At 46.8% G+C, this 21,290-nt stretch overlaps 1 protein-coding gene across 8 annotated transcripts in view; it reads right to left on the reverse strand.

Annotated features, from left to right (window-relative positions):
• AOPEP (aminopeptidase O (putative)) overlaps window positions 1-21,290 on the reverse strand; it is a gene marked incomplete at its 5' end in the record, with an annotated part of 271,341 nt that overhangs the window by 141,345 nt on the left and 108,706 nt on the right. For all 8 annotated transcript variants that reach the window (XR_014018176.1, XR_014018177.1, XM_081262546.1 and 5 more), the window contains one exon: window positions 820-1,009. Coding sequence is in view for 6 of the 8 variants with exons in the window: in XM_081262546.1 (XP_081118672.1) it covers window positions 820-1,009 (190 nt within the window). The remainder of the gene's footprint in view (window positions 1-819; window positions 1,010-21,290) is intronic.

A 21,290-nucleotide genomic window follows, 5' to 3' on the forward strand; every position in this document is an offset into this window, starting at 1 on the left:
CACCAGAACTGATGGCCAATTCTTTAAAGTGGAAGTTGCAGTGGATGCATGTCAACCAGCTCTGGTCACTAGGTATGCCTGATTTGCATACATATTTTTTTGCTTTTGGCATTGAGGATTGAACCCAAGGCCTTACATATGCTAAGCACATGCTCTCCCACTGAGTTACACATCTCTATCTCCTGATTCGTATAATATTTTTAAAATTAGTAAACTTCACATAAAAATTCAGGTTTATGGATTTCCTTAAAAAACTACCAGTCTAGGCTGTATCAAGCCCCTCCCTCAACATCCGGTTGGCTGGAGCTGGTAGGAGTTGCGAATCTGCCATAGTCCTCAGCGCTCCCTAATCTACAGCACCAGCTGCTTTGTTCTTCCTTCATCATTTGCCAGCAGACATCTGAGATTATGACTTCTGATTTACATCTTAAGCTGATTCTTTGAAACACTCGGTCAATGTCACCATAATCACAAAGGAATGCTCACATGACCTTTCCTGCACATCTCGGCCCAAGCATCTCCTTACCAGAAGCGTTCTCTGACCACCTTCGAGAGAGCACCCCTGTCCCCACTCTCTATGGGGCCGGTCTTTCCCATAGTCCTCTCACCACCAGCATGCTGCCACTTCATTTGTTTGTCTGTTCTGTTTTTCATCTCTGGACCCAGGGGGAGCAGGGTCTTGCCTCTTTGATATACACGGACATCTTCCCAGCAAAAACATTGCCCCATGTACTCAGTATGTACCCACTGAACAAGTAAATGACTGCACGTGGAACTCGACCCTGGGCAGGGAAATACTTAGGGTCACTTTAAGCCCACCTGCTGCGCTTTGGTCCAGAACACATCTTCCAAGTGAGTGGCGAAGCCTTCGCTGAGCCACTCCTCTGTCCAGTCCCGGGCCCCGATGGCAAGGCCAAACCAGGCATGAGCAATTTCATGGCAGAGACGCGTTCCACAGAGGTGGTTCATGCCTGTCAAGGTGCTCTGAGAGAGGAAGATGATGTGTGGGCTGTGGAGAGAAAACACGTGCAGTCCTGTTAGAGCCTGTCCTCAGGGCCACCCCACGGAGTGGCTTTCTAGCCCGGAGAGGCGAGCCTGTTATTATGGTGTGCATGCTAGATCATGACTGCTCGACTGGAGCGAGACGCTTTCAGACCTAAATAAAGTGGCAGTTTATGTTTCTGGCAGCAGTTCAGGTTGCCGTTTCTGCCAGCAGTTGTCTCCGTCATCAAGTGGCTATTACCTGTAATAAGTAACCTGCACCAAAGTTTTATACTGAAAAAATTACAAGGCAATGGAAGCGTTTACTCTGAAATCTGGACTGTAAAAGAAGAGCAGGTGTGGGAATGTGAAGCCCTGCTGTCAGGAGAGTGATCAAAGGAGACCCTGCAGCCCAATCCCAGCAGCTCACAGGCAAATCGGGAAGTCATGCAGAAGGACAGGAAAAGGCAAAACAGAATGGGACCCCAAATTTTCCATTGCTCACTGGGCCTGGTGGAAGTTAACAATCCAACAGGTGCCCCGGGTGTGGGAGGTTTCCAAGAGACCCAGATAAGGTCTGAGCCTTTGGAAAACAAAGATTTTCAGTGGAATCTGTAGGCACTAACAGACTCACATGACCTAAGGAAAAAATGGGGGAGGTAGGGAGTTAACCCACCCAGGTGTGCAAACGGCCCCAGGGCTGGCACCAGATGGGGAGATTTATCTAATCTCATTTTCTATACCTTGTTTTAAAACCCCAAATACCATGATTAAAATTACATAGATGAATGAAGGGGAGGAAGGGGGCTGCGGAAAGAAGTGGCAAACAGAACTCCTCCTCCTCGGCTTCTACCCAGCATTATCCTTCATCTCGGAATTGTTTACAGTCTTCCTAATAAAGAATTCCTTCTTAAAAATCTCTTCTTCATCAATTGAACAAACCCAGTTGTGAAACCTTTAAAATTAAGAAACTGCACACACTGGTTCTTTCTTTCAAAAGCCATTTGTTTGCCATCATGTCAGCTCTGAGCAAGCCAAGACTCCTTGCTGATTTCTCATCCGCCCCCAAGGCCACTCTTGCACAACATCACCCATTCAGCCCAGCAGGCTCAGGGCAATTGCAGGACTCAGTCTGCCAAAGCTGACAACGTTCACGTGCAGTAGTAACAGACAAGGCACACAAATGCAAGGGCCTCTGCTGAGCTCTCTGGAGTCACCAGAAACCCAACTTAGAGTGGAGGCACTGAGGACAAAGGGGTGCGATTCCACAGTGAGACCACTAACTCAGAAAAACGTGTGTGTGTGTGTGTACACACATGTATATATGAAGATGTGAAGGGAGAAGAAAAGAGGGAGGAAAGGAGGGAAAGAAGAAAGGAAAGAAGGGAGAGAGGGAGAGAGGGAGGCAGAGGGAGGAACTGAGAGGCACAGGAGCTGGCTTCCCCTCACTGAGAAAGTTACCCTGTTGAGAAGACAGACTGTGCAACCTGGCATTTTCAAGTAAATGACCCCAGGCTCTGGCATGTGCAATGCTACAAGAAAAGCCACAGAAATGTACCAAGTAAATAACATTCCAGACATACTGCTGGCAGCATTTCACCCTTTTGGCTAAAACAAAACAGAAGCAACTTGAGGCCTTATAACACAGGCTCAGAGATGAGCGTACTTGGGAAGGCTTGGGAAGGGTCTCCCAGCCAGGGAATGGGCATGTTGGTTCAGAGACCTGACAGCTGACCCTCCACTCAGGCCAGGAAGCTTCTACATGATGACTGAAACACCAACAAAACCATTCAGGAAGAAAAGGCCTCTGCTGTCTAGAGGGACTGCCTGCTGCCTTGTCCCAGGGGAAGCCCAGCTAAGGCCCACTTAGGCAAATAACCGTCTGTTAGGGCCTGAAGGAGTGCAGGAAAGCAGCTGGGGGTGGCATTTCACCTTCCTGCCCTTGCATTTTTTCCCCTTGCACAGTCCTGAGTCTCCACCAGACTTCCTCCCCCACCCTTCCGCACACTAGAGGCACCACCCAGGCCTGGGCGCCTTGGGGCAGATCCTGACATTACTGAATTAGACATGAATTCCCACTTCCACCATCATCTTTTCTTCCAGTCTGGGACAAAAGTATTTTCTACTGTCTTCTGAGGAGACTGAAGTTTAAACATCCTCCCAGATGGGCCCTGGACTTGATATAAATGACCCTGTTATCAGTGGAAACATAGCCTCTCACTAAAAGGCAATTTTCTTGTTGGGACCCTGACTCTCATGCCTCCCGCAGCCTAGTTTGTCCTCTAAGGTTGGATTTTACCCACTGCGTCTTCTGGGGCTATTTCCCTCAGAAGAAGATGGCTTCTTTCTTAAAATTAAAATAAAAACAGAGTGAAGTTTTGACAACCTTTCTCAAGGGTATGAACAAAATTCCAACATAAAAGGATCAACTGAATATTCTCTCAAGAAGTTCCTTCCCTTTTTGACCGTCAGAATTTCTTAAGGTAAGCAGACTTTTAAAACCACTATCTTTTTTTCCCCCCAAAAAACTGCTTTTCTTCAACAGCAATTGAAGAAAACTGAAACCATGCTCTTAAGCACACTTCAAGGGCAATACTGCCTATTCCTTCACTGATGAGTAAAATACCTCAAGTCCATCTTCAACTCAGAACACACCTGTAGAGTTTCTAGTACCACCTTGACCTTGACCTTTGCAGTTCATTCCAGGCCTGTCCCACGGCCTGTGTCCTTAGCATCAGACTCAGGGTCCCATCAACCTGCTGTGATCAGTCTTCACTCTGACAAGGCCCACTGGGAAATGGGGTCTCTTCCCCCCAAAAGAGTCTGTGTCAACTGCCTCTGCAAATGCCAAACCGTGTCCCCACTGTGTCCCACTACAGAGGATGGAAGATAATGCCTTCAATAACATCTTCGTCCTAAAACGTATTCCTTTCTTTTTTTCTCTTGAGTCACTAGTGGATAGAAAAGTGATGCCATGCATCTCGAGAGCGCACACCTCCTGCTCGCTTCCTCCACCATCTGGTGGCGGGTGGGCAGGCAGGGGTGGTGGGCAGCCACAGCAGGCAGGCCACTGCTGCCCTTCTTCCCCAGGAGACCACCAGCCTGGCAGAGGCTGCTTTCTGCAGAGCCAACTGCATGCCTGCTGCCTGCCCCTTGAGACTAAGAAGATCATGTCTGGTCTGAAGAGGTTCTCAAGACTGCCCCTTAACGCCACTTCCCCACCCGGATTAGAATGCTGCCTCCCTTAATCTAAAACATGCTTCAAGCAGAGGAGGAAGGAGCGCCTTCATTACTCCCTGAGCTGCTCACATCCTTCGGGAGGAATTCAATTTGGAGCGGAAATGGAGAATTTCATCAGATGTGAAGTAGGAGCTGGTGTTTGATTTATTTCTGCTTTTTCCAGGGAGACCTGGCCAGCACGGCCCGTCCTGCTGCTCAGGGAGCAATAAGGCACTGTGTGCTCCAGCAAGAGCTGCTGCAGCCGCAGGCCGGAGAGGCAGCCCGGCCAGAACTGCCATAGGAAACTGCCCCAGGCCACCCCTCCCCTTCACCAGAGCAGATCCCCATTCCCTCACAGAGAGCAAATTCACTTCTCCTACAGAGCCTTGGTGGCATCTCAAGGACATATTTCCCAGCTTGACCTTCTTGAGAGTTTAACATTTTTCAGTTTCAACAACATATGGACTCCACCATCCTGTGACAGAGAGGAAGAAAGAACCAAGGAACAGGGAAACCAGTTCCTTTCCCGCCAGAGTCCCACTGGGTAGTTCTCTGGGTCTTGGGATCAGGAGAACACGACTTTTGCTGGTATAATTTGATGACTTGCTAAAAGAACTGGAAGCAATGAAAGGACCTTCACAGTAGTTTTGAGCAACCTGAAATGGGGGACAAATTCTCCATCCCCTGCCCTTAGGCCCACAACATGTTCTCTCTTTCCTTCACCATGTGTCAGTGACACACGCTGGCACTTGAGCTAGGGCATCTACAAATCAACCCCTACCCTTGTCTCTGAATACAACACTCTAGTTTCCATCTCCTGGCTGAGGTCTAATGAGCTTAGGACCCTTCTTCCTCCAGCTCTGAGACCACACAGGGAACAGTCACCTCCCACTTTCCTCATCTGCTGTCCCGCCACAGCCACAAGGTATAATCTTTAAACTAAAGGCTTATAAGAGTTAATACATGGGACAGCATCAAATTAAAAAGCTTCTGCGCAGCAAAGGAAACAATTAGGAATGTGAAGAGAGAACCCACAGAATGGGAGAAAACCTTTGCTAGCTACTCTTCTGACCGAGGATTAATATCCAGAATATACATAAAAAACTCAAAAGACACCAGATAATTAGATAACCCATTTGGTAAGTGAACAAATGAATTGACCAGATACTTATCAAAGAAGAAATACAAATGGCCAATAAAACATGAAAAAATGTTCAAAATCATTAGCAATTAGGGAAATGCAAATCAAAACCATACTCTTAAGATTTCGTCTCACACCAGTCAAAATGGCAGCTCTCAAGAACACAAATAATGATAAGTGCAAGAGAGGATGTAGAGGAAAAGGAAGGCCTTTACAGCTGGTGGGATTGTACATTAATACAATTACTATGGAGTCCCTAGCAGGACTCCGAGAGAACCCTTCAGACCAACAGGTGCGAGAGTGTGAGATCATCACTGGTGTGTGACTCAGGTCCTGGAAGGGCGACAGGCCAGCCTGCCCCCCTGGCCCCTGCCTCCACCAGTGTCAACAGAAGTGTGAGAATCTGCTCTAAAGCAGCCCAAAACCCAGGGGGCTGCAGCAGCCATGAAGGCAGCAACGTGTGGCCGCGGGATGGAGGTGGGGAAGAGGAGGAGGCGAGGAAGCAGCCTCGGAACGGGGCGAGCAGCCCCGGGCGGGAAGCGGACAATGGGATGAAGGAAGGAGGCAAGGGAACAAGGAAGCCGAGGAGAGAAGCGAAACAAGCTGAGGGAGGCAGACAAGATGAGGGAGGCAGGCCAGGGAAGGAAGGAAGAGGGACATGAGGAGACCCAACAAGACCCGGGAAGCAGAAGTGACAACGTGAGACAGCAGGCGACTGCAGGAGCAGGGCGGACAATACGAACAAGCACCCATGATGTTGAAAACACCAGGCTGTGGCTTAGGCACTCCTCGCCCACAATCCCGCTGTCCTGCCCGGCTTACCTCCTGGGCCACCCCAGGAGAAGCAGTTTACGGCTTCATTCCTCATGGAAGGCTGAAGGACCCATGCCTGGGTCCTGTCGGGGTCGGAGATGGGCACTCATGGGGGAAGAAAAAGGCTCCCAACTACAGAACAGAGGGCACTAGCAAGGAGAGAGGGGCTCCCAGAGAGGCTTGAGGGAAGGCAGAGAAGGCCAGGGATACCAAATCACTGTCCCTAGCCTCATAATGTGGTTTCGCATAAGCCTTGGCCTGCTGCTAACCGAACAGCAGCAAGGCAATGACAGGACAGAGGCCACCAGGCTCCAGGACATGGTGACCACCTGAGCCAGGCAGCAGCTCTGCAGGCTGAACAGAGAGGACGCAGCCTGGGCGCATCCTGTGATCCGCTGTGGGCCCTGCCCAGGAGGAGCAGGGTATGTGCCTGATATCCCGCTCCTCTGGAAAGCTCAATGGAGCTGCATGTGAATGTCTCCTATTTTAACTCTGAAGAATGGAGGCAAAACAATTATTTGAATTTCTAACTCCATTTGGATGACTTTTCTTCTCTGAATCTTAAAAAACATGCTCTGCCTAAGAAGTCTCTCAGTTCGCACAGGTGAAGCAGAGAAATAACTTTTTTGGAGGTTACTGAACATCTTAATAACTATATGTCTTGGGTACCAGGGACCCACCCATACCCATACTGTATGGACACATATTTATTGTAGTTGATCGAGCCTTCTGAATTGCTTCTAAATGACTCAGAACTGAAAGCTGTTCCTTTTTTACAGAATCTAAAGAACTCTCTTGGTAAGTCAGTAATTATCAGCTAGAACAAGTTGGCAGCCTGCACAGGAGCACATGCATGACAAAATACAATTTTCTCTGCCCCACTCTCCCCACCCTTGTCCTCCCAACTAGGGCAAGGATGTTTGTTCCCATAAAAAGAGCTAATAAAATTAACCTCTGCTGTGATACAGGGGAAATCTTTTTTTAATAAAATAATGCATTTTGCTTCAATCCCAGAACAGCAATAAATTGGTACAACTGAGAGCCATAATTGCTCATCCAGTTGGTTTTCACTCATGTATAAGAGTCCATCGTTTGTGGCCATGTGGAAGCTTGGAAAAATGCTTCATAATGGGACATGTCTGGGCACCTTGGAACCGCCCTCAATCAGAGCAGTTTGGTTACTGGTTTCCTTTGAAATGTACTCCTTGTATCCACAAATCAGGCCTCCCAGAGCTCCTTGTCTAGAGAAAGCAGGTGCAGGGATTTCCCAAGGAGCCCTTCAAAACTGAACTGGTGAGTGAGCCATCAGTTGTTACCAAGGAGAGCAAGCGGCCGAACCCTGGACAGGCTCTCTGGAACTCTACTGACCCAAGCTGCCATCAGAAAGATATGCATGAGCCTCACTGGCTGGAGGAGAAGGGCCAGTCCACAGAGCAAGAGGCCCTAATGCAGCAAAGACACTGCAGACTCACAGAGAGCTCTGAAAACAGAATGTGGATGGGAGAATACAGGTTCCCCCTACCAGCCATGTGGTCATACTATCAGCTAGATTTCAAAGCACGAGGCCACTTTAGGTAGGAAGAAGCACCAGCGCTGCCTTAGGGAGTGGCCATCAGTTTTGTGACTAAGTAGAAGAAACATCCAAGAAGACAAGTCCAAATGTTCTGTGATAAAGACGATGGTGGAGGAGGTAAAAAATGGAGGTCGTCAACACTTAAGACACAGTTTCTGGTCTCAAGAGTAACACACTGGTAGCTCTGCCTGGAGGGCTCTGCAACCAACTGCCAGGCCTCAGCGCAGAGTCTGGTTCTGAAGAACCAAGCTGGGCCGGACAATGTGCATCTGATGAAATTCCCAGATGATGCTGGTGTTAGTGGTCTAGGGATCTCACCGAGAGCTACTGATCTACATAGTGGTGGCTACAGAGAACTTAAAAAAAAAAAAAAAATCCATTGCCAAAGTTTTTATGTGGGCAGATTCTACCTAAAAATCCCAATTTTAAAATTACACTGGAAATCTGAAAGATTTGGCCACACTAGGCCCACATTCTTATGTAGCAATCACAACTAAATAGTAGCTGGCCTCCATACAGAGGGCCAAGGGCCGGGGCACTCCAGTTTGCTGAGGTCCCCACCACTGAGTGCCCAGCTATCTCTGAGCACACCTGTCACTTATCATGTGTGTGTGTGTTTTTTTTTTTTCTTATAGCACATATGCAACATTTAACCTCATTAAACATGACATGATATACTGTTAGAAATTACATCCTGTAATGTGCATAAATACCATATTACCCCATTGATACATACAGTTTTTATGTATCTATCAAAAATAAATTTAAAGAAAAAAAGAGAAAAGTGAATTATTCCCTCTACCCATGTCTTCAGCAAAGTAGGCAGAGACAACCAAGGGTTCCTTTCCAGTCCTCACTGACATCTGCTGCCTGCCTCTTTTTATAGGCATTTGGATTTAACCTCTGTTTAGTTTTTCTAAAAAAAAAAATTCTACTCTCACCTTTATTTTGGGTATGCCATAAAATGACTGAGCAAAGTACTGCTTCACGAGAGGGAAAAGCCCTACATCTCAGCCTAGATCAGGTCAGTCACTAAAGTTCCATGTCACTCAGGATGGAATTAATTAGGTTTATTGTATTTTTGAAACCCAAACACAGTTTCAATTATTACTAGCCACTAATGGCTTATAATGAAGGCAGTGCTTGTTAACTAAACAAACAACTGACATGTTTGTTTAAAGTGTAAACAGAAAAAAATTCCTGAATTAAATGAATGAATTCACTGATTGTTCTCCCTTGGCTATAAAGGAGCATTCAGCTGCCACAATATATATCAGCACCTTTGTTAAAAGGATTAGCCTGTGGAGCTATCTTTATCCCATCAGAGATCTTCTTAGCTTCTTAGTAGCCGCTTATAAAGTGAACGGATCTCTTAATTTCTGAAAGTACTCATCTGCATCAAGAAGTGCCATAAGGCAAGGGATCACCTGGCTACTGGGGTTCATAAACAATTGAGCCATGTTTTCAAACCTCAAACTGTGACTCTGTCCACAGAACAACATAGCCCGCTCAAAGAGACCCAAGGAAATCATGCCGTATATTTTCCAGGGTGGTCCTGGAAAGCAGGGGGCAGATGGTCGTCCTCAGAGGTAGTCAACTTAACAGCACTTCCCTTTAAAAGGTAGTAAACCTCACCAGAACAAAAATAAACAAAAGGTTTGCTCTCCAAAGTCTCCTGGTTTTAACTAACCTTTTCATTTAGAATTACAAGCCCTACATTTCTTCTCCCCAGATGGAATGAATTAGGCTTACTGGCTATCTAGAGCTAATCCCATTTCTCTGGAAGGTTCCCTTGATTCCTCCTCACTTGGATGTGCTTGGCATGGTGAGAGTGTGGGAGAGGATCACAGGAATTCCTTCCTTCTAAATAAGCCCCCCTGCCCACGTCGCCCCCATTCTGGCTGGTTGTCCTCTTGTGATCTCAAAGGGACCCAGACACGTTACATTTGGAAAGTGTTCAGCAGCAAGTAACAGAAGGTAACAGAAAACAACCACCCTGGCATACTCAGGAAAGGTCTTCTCCCTTCTGGGAACAGGACCTCAGAGGACCTCAGAGGAGAGTGGGGACGGGTGGGTCAGCATCCCACCACTGCCCTCACAGCTGGGCGCCCATCTTCCCATTCTCTCTCCTTACCACGCTCCCTTCGTCCATATATCAGCACCTTGTGGTCGAGAGCTCACCACCACAGCTCCAAGCGCCATCTTTGGCACAGGAGTTCACACAGGAGAAAAGTGGGAGTGCTATGACAGCAAGACTGACCCCTCCCGTCAGGAAAGCAACACTCTTCCCAGCACATCCATCCTCAATTTCTGCTCTTGGCTTGTGTGTGTGTGTGTGTGTGTATGTTGTGGGGAGTTGCCTGGAAGGGGGCACCTTGAGCTTCTCAGGCAGGGAGCTGGTTGCAGCAGTGTGTTCAAGTGTGTGAACACGCAGCGACTGCACACTGAAGGCATGCTCTCTCCTACCTGCACACACTTCAGCCAACAGTCAAAAGAGACAGGCAGCAAAACACCCAGGAGGTCTCTGTCTGGTCCATGGAGGACCCGGGGCAAGGAACCCTGTCAGCAGGGTGACCTGCCACCCAGTCCTTCCAGTTGAATGTACCCACTGAGTACATTAAGTCATACTTAATACCCTGCACCCTTCAGACACACCTGTAAGAACAGCGCAGACACTGTCCCACAGCCCGGTGCGCTTCAGTTACGTTCAGAAGCATGCCATGGTGACGCACTCCTTTACCATCCTGGCCAGCTCAAAGTTCCCCTCAGACTGCACGACATCATTCAGCTGCCACAGGGACCCAGCCCTGCTAGGAGGAGTCTGGGCGAGGCCATGACAACAAAGAGCTGAACCACTGGGCAATGAATACCACTCTCTTTATTGATATACGTTTCTTCTTGATATGTCATTAAAAAAATGAACCCACGACAACTACATCATCTGAGGTCACTGATGGCTCAATATCTCTTCCCTCTGAAACTAAGCAGGCCACGGATGTCCTGTTTCAAAGCAGGGGCTGAGGATCAAGAGAGAGCTCATTTTAAGTCATAGGTGTTAAAGGGGGAGACCAAGGTCCAGGGCCAGGGCCATGGTGGCCCCAGGGGTGGGTTAGCATCCCCCAACCTATACCAGTTATTTCTAGAGACCTCAACGAGTACGCGTCATAATGAAAGCACAACAGTAGTGATAACAGTATCTACAACACCACTTCCCTCATAGACTGCTGATGCCGGGCAACACGATACTCTAGACATGAAATCAGCAGCTTATCAGGTAAACACAGCACGGTGACAAGGCCCTGACCCTCCTCCAACTCCAACATCTAGGTTGGACCTTAAGAAATTGCTGGGGCTGGGGATGTGGCTCAAGCGGTAGCGCGCTCGCCTGGCATGTGTGCGGCCCGAGTTCGATCCCCAGCACCACATACAAACAAAGATGTTGTGTCCGCCAATAACTAAAAAATAAATATTAAAATTCTCTCTCTCTCTCCCTCTAAAAAAAAAAAAAAAAAGAAATTGCTAATACTTGACCACTGCCAACTTTACAAGATGAGCAACTTCATGGGACCCTCCTGATAGACTGCTCCAGCCCCCACCCCCTTTTCTGCAGAAAGGCCGGAGCTGCTGTGAGTTGGAGGAAAAGGTCCATATTTCTCTAGCAACAGAGAATAAGAGATGTTGCTCCACCTCCTCAGACAGAAGTGCAAAGGACAGGACCTGGGCAAATGATGTTCTGCTATCCTCAGAAAGCACAGTGCCCTTTCTGTCCTGGGCTTGCTCCATGTGCCTTAAGTTAAAAGCACATCCTCAGGCTGGAGGAGGTGGTGCACCTACCAGCGACTTGGGATGCTGAGGCAGAAGGATCACAAATTCAAGGCCAGCCTCTGCAATTCGGTGAGACCCTGTCTGAAAATAAAATAAAAAGAGCTGCAGGGGCTGGGGATGTGGCTCAAGCGGTGGCGCGCTCGCCTGGCATGCGTGCGGCCCGGGTTCGATCCTCAGCACCACATACCAACAAAGATGTTGTGTCCGCCGAGAACTAAAAAATAAATATTAAAAATTCTCTCTCTCTCTCTCACTCTCTCTCCTCTCTCTTTAAAAAAAAAAAAAAAAAAAAAAAAAAGAGCTGCAGACAGTTCAGTGGTAGAACACCCCCGGATTCAATACCAGTACAGGAAAAAAAAAAAAAAAAAAGCACATCCTTAAGTCAAGGTCAAAAGCAGAGGAGGGGCAGAGCAGGGAAACTGGAAAGCCACTGGCCTAATCTTTGATGGGGGCTGACAGGACCTGCAGCCTGGTGCTGGCCACATGCAGCAAGGCCACCAGAGCTCCACCCCTGCACCTACAGGCCAGAGGGCAGGAGGCTGGGATCCTCCTGGACTAGTAGGAGTCCGGCTAAGCAGCGGGCTGCAGGGGCCCCATTCCTCCCCATTCTTGTGAGAAGACAAAGGCTGAACGAGAGGCATCCTTCTGCGACAGGGCGGGGTGGCCCAGCCCCCAACCTGCAAAACACTCTATCCAAAACTCTTCTACAAACCCCAATCCCATCAGTGCCACCAGGGACCTTCGGCCTGAAACTGGAGGCTCAGTGAAACTAGAAGCATGTGGCATTCAAGTGTGTAACGCCCTCTGCAGCCACTGCTTCTGAGATGGATGCTACGCAGGTCACAGCAGCTGATCATCAGGACGTGGACGCTGTGGAGACTCGGCCTTGTTTTCTCCCCACAGGGCTGCTCCTTGATAAGGAGGGTTTCAGGGGTGTCTTTATGTTGTTTTGTTTTTTGGTGGTGTTGACAGGTTTCATGTGGGAGGGAAACAAAAAAGAAAAGCATTCCATATACTGTTTCCTAAGCACAAAAGGTGTCCTATTTTTTAAAGTTCTGTAACTACAACGGTTTACCTAATTATTTTCCATTTTTTCTCTTGCTCTTTCATTCATTGTTTTTGTGAGGGGTCCAAAAATTCATCTGGACTTGAACACAACTATGGACGAAATGTAGGCCATCCAGAGAAACCGGTATGCCGAGGTACCAACATGGGTAACCTTAACGACGGCATGTTTGCTTCTGCAAACACTATAATGTATGAAATAAAATATTAATAGCCATTACCTCAGTTCTTCTGAGAACAGCCCTGAGTCAGCTCTGGCGTGGCTGGTTCCACACGCACTCTGTAGCAAGCAAACGCAGCTCATGCTGCAAGGCGACGGATGGATGCCTCAGAGCAGAAGAGGCCAGACCAGGTTTGGGTTTGTATTCCATAACGTCATGGAGCATGTTGCTTATTTTGGCGGCCAGGTTGAGTTCTCCTGAATTTACCACCTATTACGCATTTTAAGACTAATCACCTAAAAACGTACTAGGAGAGATGGCAAAATTATTTTTTACTTAGAAAGAAAAATATTGGAATAAAATTAACATCTCTGTTACTCATCAACAGCTACACTTGCAACACTCAGCTGAACTCTTGACGTGGGAAGGCACCAAAAGGACCAAATATTCCCATTAACAAGCATATTTCCAACACCTCACGTTTGTACATTGAAAGGACAGGATGGTTAGACTTTGTGTAGATGGCATTAAGTGTGTCACACACCTGCTGGAGACTGGCAGGTCGGCTCTCCTGTTCTCTCCTTCTGCTTGGCCACTGTCTCCCTGAGAAGCCTTAAAAACTAACTGTTGGACAGTTTTGTGTGCGATGAGTATACAGCTGAGTTCAATGACAGCCAAGCACCCAGCCCTAAACAGACCACAAAGGCCCGTGCCCTTCTCTCTTCCCCACTTCTCACACTCTCACTTAGGTTGATAAGTGAGAGTTTAGAATTGATTCCTCAAATCCCCCATGAGGTGCAAAGTGAACATTCCGTTTTCATTGGCAGGGGTGAGGAGGCAGTATGGCCTGCAGCTGTGATCCTGAGGGAGCCCAGGCTGAACCAAAGCTCACTCTGCCCCAGCCTTGCAGCAGGGTTCCTGGGCTAAACTGCTTCTTTAGGTGGCCTGCCATGCCAAGGTGTTTTTAAAAACTGTGCAATAAAATTCTGTGTGGCTGGAGAGGTGGCAGAGGACAGGAACCCACCCACAGGCAAATGACGTCAAAAAAACTAGAAGGAAACATTAGGCTTCTCTGTTCTGTAGAAGCTTCTTCCATGTTCAACCTGCGAAGGAAGCGGACTTTCCATTAAAAAACAGCCACTTTGGCAATCTTCAGAGGCAGCCTGGTGTCCTACACTTCCCCTAGCAGGAAAGTGGGGGAAATAATTTCCATAAGTTGGAAAGGAAGAAACCTGGAGTTCAAAGGCTTAGAGCTAGAAAGGAACCCGGAGGTCAATCAAAGCAGCCTCCACCTCCAAAGAGCAAACAAGGAACAGAGGCTGGGAGAACTCGGGGACTTGGCTTGGCCTGCAGAGTCCAGGGCGCCCACCTCGCTGCCACCCTGTCTGCACAAAGCCAACCATCTACGCCCTGGTCAGTGGCTCAGGGGAGAAGGTGTCCTGCGTTCCCCTCTTCAAAGGGGCTGCTTTCCACAGGCTGGTGCCACAGGGAGCTGTGTGCTGACACCCTAGGAGGCAGTCTGGTGTGTGCTTATGCATCTACACTCTCTCGCACACCTTTTCCCACAGAAGGCTACCTCGGCAGCAGTATGGCTTCTCCTCTCAGTGTCTTCCTGTGTCCTGCCCAACGCTGTCCCAGACAAAAGGGGCACTCCTAAAAACCAGCAGCCCTGCCTGCACAGGGCCAGGGGTGGGTATTGCTGCTTTTCAGGTTTCTCTTCTGCAGAAAGGACCCCAGGGTGCTGGTAAGGAGATACCTGAGAAATGGTGACCACAAGCAGGAGCGGCCACTCCATCCACACCTGGCAGCTGTACTCTGCTGAGTCTCTGGGGAAACAAAGGTGCCTGATTTTAAAATCCTGTGGTCACTCAAAGCTGCTTAGTTCTCCTTAGGAAGTGACCTCTCCCACCCGTGACCTCCCAGAGGGGAGATCCCCACATCAATAAAGTGAACAATGGCACTGTGGGATTTCTGAAGGCCCTCACATCCATCTTTTCTCCCTCTCTCTGTAACCAAACCTCAATAGCTTTGTGAGCTGTTGTTTTTTTCCCCCTTCAAGTAAGAAAACAGAGTCTTACCAAGAGGATAAGACTGGCTCAGCTGTCAGCTCGCAGGCAGCAGAGCCCAGCCCTGCTTTCTACCACCCCTGGGTGTGTGCACTCGGCCCGGCTCCACATTTGTGGTTTTCAAGGTAACTGTGCTCAGGGAGTCCAAGACCGAGCAGAAGAGACAGGACACGGCAGGTGGGGGTGGGACTGACCATCCATTCATCCAGCAAACATTTACTAAAGGCCTACTAAGTGTCGGGCCTGTGCTAGAGGCGCAGGATACACAATAAACCAAAGGGATATGGACAGGGGTCCTCACAGTCCATAAGGCTATTCAAAAAGCAAACTTCTTCACTTTTTTATTACAGGATTCACTTCTTTCTCTTTGTCAGTCCCTGATTTTCACAGTAGACCCAGGGGCTCTGTTTGGGGCTATATCCTACCACAGCTGCTCTGCTCACTCCTGTCCTCTGCAGCACCCCTCACAGCCTGCCCCTCCCTGCAGAGATGACAGGGATGATGGATGGTTCCTCGCGGTGTCTGACTGCTTTGGTCTGAGTGCTGGCAGTTGTTAGTGATGGGCGTTATTATCTGATCACTGATAGATTGCATTATATGTAGCTTTCTATCATGACTTTTACTGGAAGTCCTGTGTGATGTGTGTGGGCGTGTGTGTGTGTGTGTGTGTGTGTGTGTGTGTGTGTGTGTGTTTTCCAGACTATACTTTATGGTAGGTTTTAATAGGGTTGGGGTTAAAGTGTGAAGTGAGCAGTTTTCTAAAAAGGACTCCATGACATGTAGCATGGAGGTACATTTGATTGGCAAGGTTGTCCCTCTAATACAACTAGAGGAAAGAAATGACAGAAGAGCACATATTTTTACTGTTTTGAGTAAACCAGAATTGTAAATTGAAATTTTCACTTTTTCCCCCATGCACAATTCTAGTATTTGGCCCCACAGGCCAGCTCCCCCTTGCTACCTCTCTGTGAGCTGGGGTGTGGAACAGTTGGTCATGCAACGCCCACACAGCAGCGGAGTTTACAATGTGTTAAAATCACCTGTCTCAAAAACATGCACATGGGGTATAAAGAAACCTATATTTTAAATTTACTAAAAGATCACTGACTGATCTTCAGCTTGTTATTGAGATAAATGAAACACATTCTTTAATCAGAAAGAAAAAAGATGAGAGGGAGAAATCACACAAAAGCATAAGTAGCAACTCAAAAATTATTTTCTTGGTTTATTTTATGTTGCAGCTACACAAGCCATCCCTTTTAATGTGTCCATCAATAAGATATCTGTTGTGCTTTTGTACAAAGAACAAAGATGCTTTTATCAATTCTCAAAAGTCTGTAGGACAAACCATTCATGCTGTCAAACCCCCTAAAACCCTTTCAGCAAATAATGAAATCCATCAGTGACAAATGTCAACATACTAATTTGTTAAATGCAAAACAAAAGCATCATTCAGACAAGGCGTTTCAGCCCATGTTATATCAGCACTCCAATTTGTACCAAGTTTATGGCAACCCACAGATCATGCAATATTAAACAGGACTGTATGATAATGACTAAAACTGGAACAATACACTCCCCTCAGCTCGGATGCTGGCAGTGTCGCTGAAATGCGTGCTAAGATCTGACTGCATTTAACTTTCAAACTGGGGGAAAGTTTGAAAGACACCTATGTCTACTAGGTGTCTGGAATGACACAAGTCGGTGGATTCTGGGTGGGAAAGAGACTCCAAATGCAGCAGTGAAGTCCTAGAGAAGACTCAGGACAAACTTGACCAGTGAAGACCAACTAGAATAAAATTAAATTTTGTGGCACTGAGGAACAAACCCAGGGCCTCAGGTACGTTAGGCAGGTGAGGAACTGTGGTCCTCAGCCCAGGAAAACTTCTGAGAAGGCCCGAAGGGAATAGCAGGGTGGGCCTGCTGCAGCCACGGTGCTGCTCTGTGTTTGGTTTTGGGTTTTTTTTTTTTTGTTGTTGTTGTTTTAAATACTGCTTGCAATGGCACCCAGCACTCAAGAGGACTCACAGAATAACTGTCAGAGACCTAGTTGGTCCTAAAACTAACTGAGTTCAAATCCTGACTCCAGTTAACGATAACTGTGTGACGCAGGCTAAGTTCTCTACCTCTTGGGCCTAAATTTCCTATCTGAAATGAAAATGAAAATCACAACCACCTTGCAGGGAAGCTACAAGGATTCCCAGTGCCAGGTACACAATGGCTCTCTCATTGTCTCTTTGATGCCTGAAGGCCTCGGTCAGATTTCCCTCTGTTCTTTTGATTGGGCTGATGGCAGCTCTATGAAGATGCAGCAGACAGCACCACTTTGGACCAGCGGAGGCTAACCTGAGTAGTCATGGCAGAGAGTCACAAATGTTTTAATGATATTTTAAAAAGTGCATCTACTTGGATTTTTGTGTATCTTCAACCAACTCATTGCTGTAGAAGGTACAGTAAGTCCCATTGGGTGGGACTCCACATCCTTTTAATACCAGCTGCCCCATAACAGGGTCTGCTACCTTGGCACAATATTTCAAATAGAAATAAACAGCAAGCTACTTCAAGGAGTCTGAAATGCAAATAGCTAGCAGGAAAGATAACGAGCTCTGCATTTTCTTCTTTCCAATGACAGATACATGCACAGAGAATCTATTTCTATTTAAGAAAATTCCAGAAAATGAAGGACCAGAAAATGTACCTAAATTATGGCCAAAAGGGGAGATAAGTACATATTTGTAGAAGATAAGTCACACAAATCACCACAGCTGATGACTTAGGTAAATTCCCAATTGGGCAACTGCCACATACCTGCCTAAAATGCCACTCCTGTCTGTTTATTTGGGATACATAACATTCCCATGCTTCCAGGCTCAGAGGGGTGTAATGCTGAGGAAGACATTAAACAGCCACTGACTCAACTCTCCCCCAATAACCTATTTTAACAGCTGTCCTGCACCCTCCCCCTCCCTGGATCTGCACGCCCGAGCTGGGGTGCAGCACAGAGAGCAAGACGCAGCAGCCTCTGAGTTTCCTTCACCGCCTTCCGAACACCATCCACACAGAACTTCATCACCCCCTTCTATACCATGTGCAAGAAATACTAAATGACACCTTTACTAAGAAACCACACATACCCTTCCACCTTGCTTAAACACGCAATTAATCACACACCTGAGCATTATATACACAGTATGGCCTGGATCAGAATCTGCATTTTAACAAGATCCCCAGTGGGTTACATGTACGTTAAAGTGTTTTTTTCTTAGCACTTTATAAAAGTATGTGCACTCTAAGTCCCAGGGGTTGGAGGAGCAGCTTTTTCCTTTTCTGTCTTTCACGGGTAGTGTGCACTGAGACGCAGGGGAGGTCCTGGGATCTCAGGGGTGAATCCCACACTCAGGACACAAACCCCAACTTATCAACTATTAGATGAGCACTGACCAACTGTGGAACCTGGGCCAGGTGGAGGGGACTCAGGGTGAGTAAAAACAGAGCCTGTCCTCCCACTTGAAGCATTCACTCCAACTGGGAACTAAAACGACCCAACCAGGCTATGTCCATGTGTGCACATACCACTGGGAACCCAGACCTACACAGAATGACCATGCACTCACCACAACAGTAATGACAGAAGGGGGTGAGCAGAGTTGAGCAAGCGACTGGGGAGGGAAAGGGAAGGTGCTGGGGACTGAGATTGATCAAATTATGTTATGTGCACGTTCAGACATGGCATAATGACTCTCACTACTATGTATGATGTACCAATAAAAAAACAGTTCATTATACTGTGCTAAGTTACTCAAATTGCCACAATCAGAGAATGCACTGGGGGGATGGAAACAGGGGAAATAACTGGTTCTGTTTTAATCTGAGCAAACTTGGAATACTCTGATTTTTTGTCATTCTTCATTGAAAGGTGAAAGGTACAATAGATGTGCCAACTCCACATGAGTTAGACATGAAATGTTTATTTCCTGCTTATTGACAGGGGACCACATTCTACTTAATTGTTTAGATAATGTCCCCCACCTAACCACTTAGGGAACTGATGTTTCGTGTTTATTTACTCAACTTTACATGAATTAGAAATAGAAAACTCAAATGGCGACCTCTTCTTGACATTAGGGAATACTGGAATGGTGAGCTTTGCCAAGGTCTAAGAGAAAAGTGGGCAAATCCAATGGAGTTATTATAGGAAAGAGTCAAGCAAGGGCTAACCAATGGGCCCCTGAGTGTCCTACTTCCTCGTGAGTCAAATGCATCTTCACTGCAAAGCTTCATGATTTTGTTTAAAGTCAGTTTCTAGAACCTCAGATATATCCAGAATTCAAAGCTAAGTACAAAACATGTTCTAAAGCCAAATATAGATGACATTTGGATTATCTACACACTTCAGTCTCCTCATGTAGGGAGAGAACTGAAAGTTGACTAAGTGACAGATGTGTGGAGGAAAATGTTTCAAAGAATTGTTGCTACTGGATAGCATTCCGAAGAGGAGAGGAGGCTTGTCTTGAAATCTACCAGCGCACCATAAAACACTTTCCTGGTGCATCATGGAGCACATGTGGGGATAAGTGGGGAAGAAGATGACGCAGCAAGTGACCCTCCTGAAGTGGTGCACAGGGAGTATGTGCTGGATCAAAGAGGGGCCGGGGGTGCAGTTGAGTGGCAGAGTGAATGCCTAGCAAGTGGGGCCCTGGGCGCCATCCCCAGTGCTGCCCAATGAGTGGTAAAGGGAAGGTTCACAGCATGAGAACACAGCTCTGTTCGCGCCTCCACAGGATGAGGAACCCCTTCAATAAGAAAGCATCGGAACCCAGAACAAAACTGTTTTAGTGATTTGAAGAATAATGTTTACAGTTTTGGTGTCACTGAAAGTTTAAAGATTAGAATGTCCATAAACCACAGATTTTTGTTTTTAGAAGGGTCTTTTGTCATCTTTTCTCCAACAGTCTCAATTTACAGAAGGGACTTGCTGAAGTCACACAGCTAGCTAAGTGGTGGTGGCCAGTGGTCAGCAGCAGCATAAACCACCCAGGTTCCTAACTGACCCCTTCAAGTCCTCCCAGTCTATGGCAAGCCACGAGCTATGCGCAAGTCAATCTAAACATTTGCTGGGCAAGGCAACACAGATTAACCAAAGTAAATCTAAGGGTATGTTAATTCTAGTCACAAAGACAATGAGTTGGAATTATAGCAATGCAAGTTGAATTTTTGCAGTGCTTATTGAAAAAGGCTGTATTTGGTTCCTATTTCTAGGTTTTGTGAATTTTATTAATAATTAATAAGTAACAATGAGCACAGTAATAAATGGGCAAAGGAGGAGAAAATTCTTTTCTCATCAGTGATCCACACTGTCTTTCCTCAGGAAGGTAACCACTGTCAGAAGCCCATCATGAATCATTCCAGAAACCATTCTCAGGAGGTTGAGCAGAAGCACATGATGGACGGACACCACTGGCTTCTGTGTTGACACTGTGCCTTGGAGCTTCTCCAGGCTGCTCTACTTGCCTTTTCAAGGCTGTCTAACATCCCGCCACGTGGGCAGCAGAGTGCACTCCTTCATCTTGGCCTGACTGGTGGCGTACATTCATGGCTTCTAGAGGTTCGTTTTGCCAACAACGCTGAATGAACATTCTTGCCCACTGACCCGCTGTACTTGGGTGAGATTTTAGCAGTGTAAGTGCTGAATTAAAGAAAATGTGCTTTTGGAACTTTTGTGCTTTTGTCAAATTGTCCTCAAAGAATATACACCCCCACAATGCTAGTTTCTTTTCCTTTTTAACTTTTAAAAAAATGTTCTTTCTAGGTATACATGATAGTAGAGTGTATTTGGACATATCATACATACATGGAGTACAACTTCTGATCACTGCAGTTGTACATGATGTGGCACTGACACTGGCCGTGTGTTCATACATGAACACAGGTGACTTATGTCCCATTCATTCCACTGTCTTTCCTATTCCCAACCCTGCCCCTGCCCTTCAGTCCTCTTTGTCTAATCCAATGAACTTCTATTCTTCTCCCTCCTCTTATTGTGTGTTAGCATCCACATGTCAGAGAGAACATTTAGCCTTTGGGTTTTTTGGGGTTGGCTTATTTCACTTAGCATGATAGTCTCCAGTTCCATCCATTTACTGATAAATGCTATAATTTCATTCTTCTTTATGACTAATATTCCATGGTGTATATGTACCACTTTTTTTTTTATCCATTCATCTGTTGAGGGGCATCTAGGTTGGTTCCATAGCTTAGCTATTATGAATTGAACTGCTATGAGCACTGATGTGGCCACATCAGTATAGTATGCTGATTTTAATCCTTTGGGTATATGCTGAGGAGTGGGATAGCTGGGTCAAATGATGGTTCCATTCCAAGTTTTCTGAGGAATCTCCATACTGATATTAATGCTAGTTTCTTTTGCGCCCACTTTTTTTATTGCA

This window comes from Spermophilus citellus (genome assembly GCF_964194105.1).
Source record: "Spermophilus citellus genome assembly, chromosome: 12".
In the NCBI taxonomy this organism is placed as follows: Eukaryota; Metazoa; Chordata; class Mammalia; order Rodentia; family Sciuridae; genus Spermophilus; species Spermophilus citellus.